We start from the raw sequence: 6,000 nt of genomic DNA, 5'->3' as shown, positions 1-6,000 counted from the left end.
AATAATTAATTTCATTCTTATATGGTAACCAAACATCTCAATGGAATGGTAATGATCCATTCCATTACCTAGTCCATTCCATTCCAACGCTCATTCCATTCCATCACCCATTCTATTTTACCAAACATACCCTAAATATTTGCACGCAAAGTTAAGCCGGATATAGAGATTGAAAATGGTAAGATCTATTTTTTTAATTACTTCATGCATCGTTGAATCTATTGATTGCGTTTGCTTGTTTTGCAATTCATATCGTTGATTATTTGTTTTTTTTTTCTATTTTCATCATTTCAATTCAGCAATTTACTTAATAATTTCACTTAATTTCCTTGAATTTAAGTTTCGTGTTGATGTTCTGTGTGGTTTTATAATCCTTTTTTTGATTTTTTAGTTTCAGTCGATACTTGTTGTCGCATAATGAAATAATATCCTTTTGTTGGTTAATACTTCTTGTAATTTTGTTTATTTCAGTTAATGTTTGCTGCTATAAACGCCATAGACAAGACAAATAGAGCCAACATGTCAGCAAGTTCTTCAAGGCAAAATCAAAGCTCGAGGAAATAGCCCTGAAAATGAGTGAGGCATAAAAGGCCATTATGAGTTTGAAGGTAACAGTGGATAGATTAGAGCTTTCTATGGTAGATTTATCGAGCCTTAAGTCTAGTAATACTTGTTTTCTACCTTTGTTGTTAGTTTTAGTCTTTGCGAATCCTTATGTGCTTTAGTATGTGTCTCGACGTCTTGTCATGTTAATATCCTCTATGTAAAAAAACGATTTCACTCGTATTTATTGTTGAAATCTTATACCCAAAAATAGTTGATATATTATATTACTTATCATATCAATCGTATTATATGTATCCTATGATACGGTATACATTATATTATATCAAGTATCATATCACAACTTAACATATCATATTACATTACGTATCATATCATGTTATTTACATATCACATTATATCATATTTTAATTGGAAAATAATTGTTTGATCCTTGTCCGCCCTCCACAATCCACACCAGTAATCAACCAAACCGCACCACTCTTACAAATTGATTCGAAACAACATCCAAATCCTTAATTCAAAACAACTTATATTGCTTAGTTCTTTGAATGCTACTATATATGTGTCAGCCTAAAAATTGAAACATAGTGGTATACTAATTTTATTATATTATTAAACCGAGTTAAGTGTCATTTTAGTATTTTTAGTATCTGTGGTTTGGTCAACTACGCAACTTTAGTATCTATTATTTATTTTGTGCAAATGGCTACCTCAGTTTCAAAAAACTTGCATTTTTAACCCTATGATGATATGGAGAAAGAATTTGGAGATTTAGGATTTGGATTTTTATGTTTTGATTTGGGGATTTAGGGTTTACAAGATATAAGTGTTAAAAAGAAAAGAAAAAACAAAGAAAATAACGAAGTTATCAAACTATCTCCGACTTAACGGAAAAAATAGACGGGGTTAGAAAAAAAGTACTAAAAATGCAAGTGAAACTGAGGTAGCCATTTGCACAAAATTAAGAATAGGTACTAAAGTTGTGTAGTTTACCAAAACACAGGTACTAAAATGGCACTTAACTCTATTAAAACTTGTGATTTTATTTATGACCTGGCTCGATCAATCTGAACTAGAAAGAAGTTAATTTTGTTTTTAAATCGAGCTCTCTATACATGGCAATGGTACGGTGGAATTAATTCCAATCTTGTAAAATCAAAGCCTATTCACACTACAAAAAGTATCACAAGAAACCAAATAAATGCCACTAAAGAACCGAGTGACACACAAAAAAAAGTGTCATTAGAAGCGCTACCACTAAAGCCTTTTAGTGGCACTTTTCTCGTCTGCCACACAAACTTTTCGGCTTTTAGTGGCACTTTTTTCGTATGCCTTTAGTGACATATTTTTCCATATGTCATTAAAACATTTTAGACTTTCCGTGGCATTTTTATCCGTATGCCATTAAAATATTTTTGGACTTTTAGTGGCATTTTTTTCCATATGCCATTAATAACATTTTGGACTTTCAGTGGCATTTTTATCCGTATGCCATAAAAACATTTTGGAATTTCAGTGGCATTTTTATCCGTATGCCATTAAAATATTTTTGGACTTTTAGTGGCATTTTTTTTGTATGCCATTAATAACATTCTGGAATTTCAGTGGCATTTTTATCCGTCTACCAACATAAAATAAAAATAAAACCGTCAAACATAGAAATTATAATATCCTGACCACAACTAAAAGTTCAATCGCATTCTAAACACACACCAATCGCATTCCATATGCATATTATATGTCTAATAACTCTCAAGTCAAGTCAATCATATAAAAAGGAAAATAACAAATATTCAATAAAAACTAAAAACTTCATCACACTTGTTAACCTTTTTCACCATCTTCAATCTTCATGCAAGGTGCCTAATAAGAAAAATAAAAACTTTTCAATATGTAAATAATATGGACACTAACTTGTGTAGCATACTTAATTAGTAATCTAAAATCGATAATAACCTATTAAAATCAACCATCTCAACGTTTGTGAAAAAGCTAAACTTGCCCGAGCCTAAAAATAGGCTCGTTCTATAAACGAGCCCAAGTTTCATTGTCGAGCTCGAGCCGGCTTAAGAGGAAAATATTTTTATTATATATATATATATATATATATATATATATATATATATATAATATATATAAACGAAAACATAAAAATCATACGTGTCGCGATTTGGTCGCTCCCCCATTTTTTGGATTCACCATATTTGCTTGATTTTTAAATGGAGGCTTCTCATGTATTTAACCTGAATTCATAGGTATGGGTCTTACCAAACCCAGATATTTCTTAAACGGGTTATAAGATCTCATTAAATTAAAAATTATTCTCACCAAATTATTGATGTAAAAATCCTATAAAATAGGATATACTAAAAATTAATATCTTATTTATTTTAAAAAAGATATATAATATTATTTAAATTAAAAAACCAATTTTTTAGTAAAAAAAATAAACGGGTCTTGGGTCTCATCAAACCATAAGTATATTATTAACTTTCATAAATATTATTTATAATTAAAAAACCAATTTTGTAGTAAAAAAATAAACGGGTCTTAGGTCTCATCAAAATCATATAGTTTTTAAATTGGTTATAACATCTCATTTATTTGTGAAACAATTTTTCACCAAACCATAAGTATATTATTAACTTTCATACAATAAAAAAAATATAAATTCAAAAAATAAATAAATATTAGAACAAATATAAAACAATCCCCGTAATACGGGGGATAAAAACTAGTGTATATATATGTGTGTGTGTGTGTGTGTGTGTGTGTGTTCGTTAACCGGTTTAGTTTAAATGGTTCCTATGCGAAAATCCCTAGCCGGTTCCTAATCATTAGTTACAATGGAAAAGTAACTGGTTTTGGTTCGGTTAACCGGTTAGGATTTGCACCTCGAGTTACAAACAAATCACATAAAACAAAATTACCGTTATTATTTTGTGAAGATGATACTTGGTTAACCGAAGAAATTGTACTCGGTACCTAAAACATATAAATGAGAAAAAAATGTCAATATATAGATATGTAAAAATAAAAATAATAAACAATAGTTTATAAATGTGAGTACCTCTATGTTCATATCGCTAAGAACCGAAGACAAGTTTGCATTGGGAATATGTTCTTGAATAATGTTCAACATAACATTGACAACACTCATTAGTCGATCAACTTTATGTGAATTTGTTGAAGAATCACCTTTACTTTTTGCGGTCGGCATCCTTCCAACTAATCGAACGTATCCCCTTTTCTTCGGGCCTTTAACTTTTGAGTAGTTATCATTTGAAAAATCACATGGATCTCCGGATTTACTTGTAGAGTCACTTGCAATAGCTTTTAATGAAGCCTAAATACAAAATAATAAAGGTAAGTAATTTTAAAAAGACCTAAGCACACATAATATTAATGAACTGATGGTTTTTTTAATGTTAGTAAATTGATCATTGTTACTTTCTTTCTTGTCCATTTTCTATATTTATTATTATTATTATTATTGCATATAGTTGGTTCCTGTATTCAGTTCTTGAATGGATTGCTTGTCAACTCTAATTTCATTAATTTTATTATTTCATTGCTTTGCAATGAAATCAGTACCATTTAGATTTATAAAATGCAATAAAATCAGTATCATTTATTTAGATTTTTATCTTATTTTCTGTTTTTTTTCATGATTACAATTTTGGGATGTTTAGAATTCGATATCGGTACCGAACCAAGAAATTCGGCTGATTCGGTATCGGTACCAATTATCAAGCTCATCCCTACATAAATATACATTACCACAACTTTAGTGGCTTCCGCATCAACAATTGTTCCATCTTTACGAGTGTAAGTTTTTATATATAGTTCTCCTCGTGTTGGGTGTACACCATTATTATTCATGGCCTGCAATTGTGTTTGATGTTTAGTAAGGGGCAAGAAACAAAAAGAAGACAATAATTTAATTCAAAATAGCTAAAATAATACATCTTCATGAGAAAGTCTAGCAAACGATTTTGTCCCGGTAACATGAGGCTCATTCATCTTTGAGCGGCTCGATCTTTTAGCATCACATGTACTCTATGGTAAATAGTTAATTAATACATGATTAGATTTATTTAATATAGTTCCATAATTATATATATTGTATAAGACATCAAAGTTATAGATCATTTACTTGAAATTCTAGAGTGAACCAACGAGTAACAAGTTTTTTTAAATTTTGTTGGATTGAATCTATTGTCATCCTTGGTTTGTTGTGCCACAATTTCATCAACAGATTTGCTTGAATCATATGCGCGTGTCTTCAATGAACCTTTCCACGTTCTCCAATTTTCCCAATGATACAGAAGATCCATTTCTTAATCATAGATAAATGAAGAGCAAGAGTATCTAATAACAAACGTAGATTATCTTACTCTCGAAAAGGTGTAATTGACTCAACATTAAATAATACATAACGATATGCTTGAGTGAGAAACTTCATATCAATCTTTGAATTTGAAGATCTCTTTCTTTTTTTAACGAATACTTTCAAAGGCAATTTACGACCTATGGCACGACCGGGGCAAAGATTGTTGGATTCTTCAATGTGATTTTGGTGACCCTCATCATCATTCCTAATTGCTCTAGTGAAGACAGTTTCTACTTTCGATAGATATCTCGAGCAAAATGTTATACTTTCCTCAGCTATATAACCTTCGGCAATTGATCCTTCAGGATAACCATTACTTTTAAATCTCCACAAATAACTTTAGAAAGATGTCTTGGTATATTTTGTCACACAAGAAATCAGGGAGCTTCATGAAAATCATGATGCACAAAGTGAAGTGAAAAATGAATCGAGCAAGATGTTGATCACACTATAGAGTTAGAGATTTTTTTTTTAATTATCAAAAGCATTCCCCACATTTTGCAGCTAAAAAGGTTATAATGGAGCACTAACTAGCCCTATACACTCTCCTATCTTACACAGTTTATCATATACGGTTGTATAAAGGAAAAACAAAGTGGTAGTTAAAATATCAAATACTGCAAGAAAAGGGTTTGAGCAAAATATTCCCAAGAACTAAGTCGTAACATTGTACATATTAAACTTTACCCCAACAAAAACGGTTCCATAAAAAATGTCATATGAAGCATGGCACAGTGTTACCGTCTATAGGATAGTGTACTAATCTAAAGCTTATAAGTTATATGATCTTGCAAAGAGATTTACAAGTTGTTATTTGGTCTTTAATAAACAAACATATATGGGGGAAAAAAAAAAGGAAAATGCTACCAGTGACCCCTGTGATATAAGACATCATGAGGTTAACCATATCTTGAACACCTTTTTTAACAATTATAAAGTATATACTAACTTTAAAGTAAAATTATAAACATGGTTAGTTGGAGTTAAGATGGAGGATGGACTCAACGTTTTTGTCCTAAGAACTGCCCTCTTTATTGTTC

The 6,000-nt window shown here is 30.4% G+C and overlaps 1 protein-coding gene across 2 annotated transcripts; it reads right to left on the bottom strand.

Moving 5' to 3' along the window:
* Positions 1-2,006: 2,006 nt before the first annotated feature.
* Positions 2,007-4,682, bottom strand: LOC143611933 (uncharacterized). Of its 2 annotated transcripts, none has more exons than XM_077086032.1 (5): positions 4,534-4,682; positions 4,348-4,452; positions 3,638-3,913; positions 3,490-3,552; positions 2,007-2,309 (listed from the first exon to the last, which is right to left on the bottom strand). In XM_077086032.1, exons 1-5 carry the CDS (start codon positions 4,588-4,590, stop codon positions 2,250-2,252), a joined length of 561 nt encoding a protein of 186 aa, XP_076942147.1. In that variant the 5' UTR covers positions 4,591-4,682; the 3' UTR covers positions 2,007-2,249. The 2 variants fall into 2 exon arrangements, with proteins under 2 accessions (XP_076942147.1, XP_076942148.1); XM_077086033.1 differs by lacking the exon at positions 2,007-2,309 and adding an exon at positions 2,387-2,430 and having other exon boundaries at positions 3,498-3,552.
* Positions 4,683-6,000: the final 1,318 nt, after the last annotated feature.

This window comes from Bidens hawaiensis, unplaced genomic scaffold (assembly GCF_021521415.1).
Source record: "Bidens hawaiensis isolate Kalapana, Puna unplaced genomic scaffold, B.hawaiensis_p1.1 tig00032720_1, whole genome shotgun sequence".
Lineage (NCBI taxonomy): Eukaryota > Viridiplantae > Streptophyta > Magnoliopsida > Asterales > Asteraceae > Bidens > Bidens hawaiensis.
Note: the sequence above shows the minus strand (reverse complement) of the source record. Positions and strands in the feature narration are given on the sequence as shown.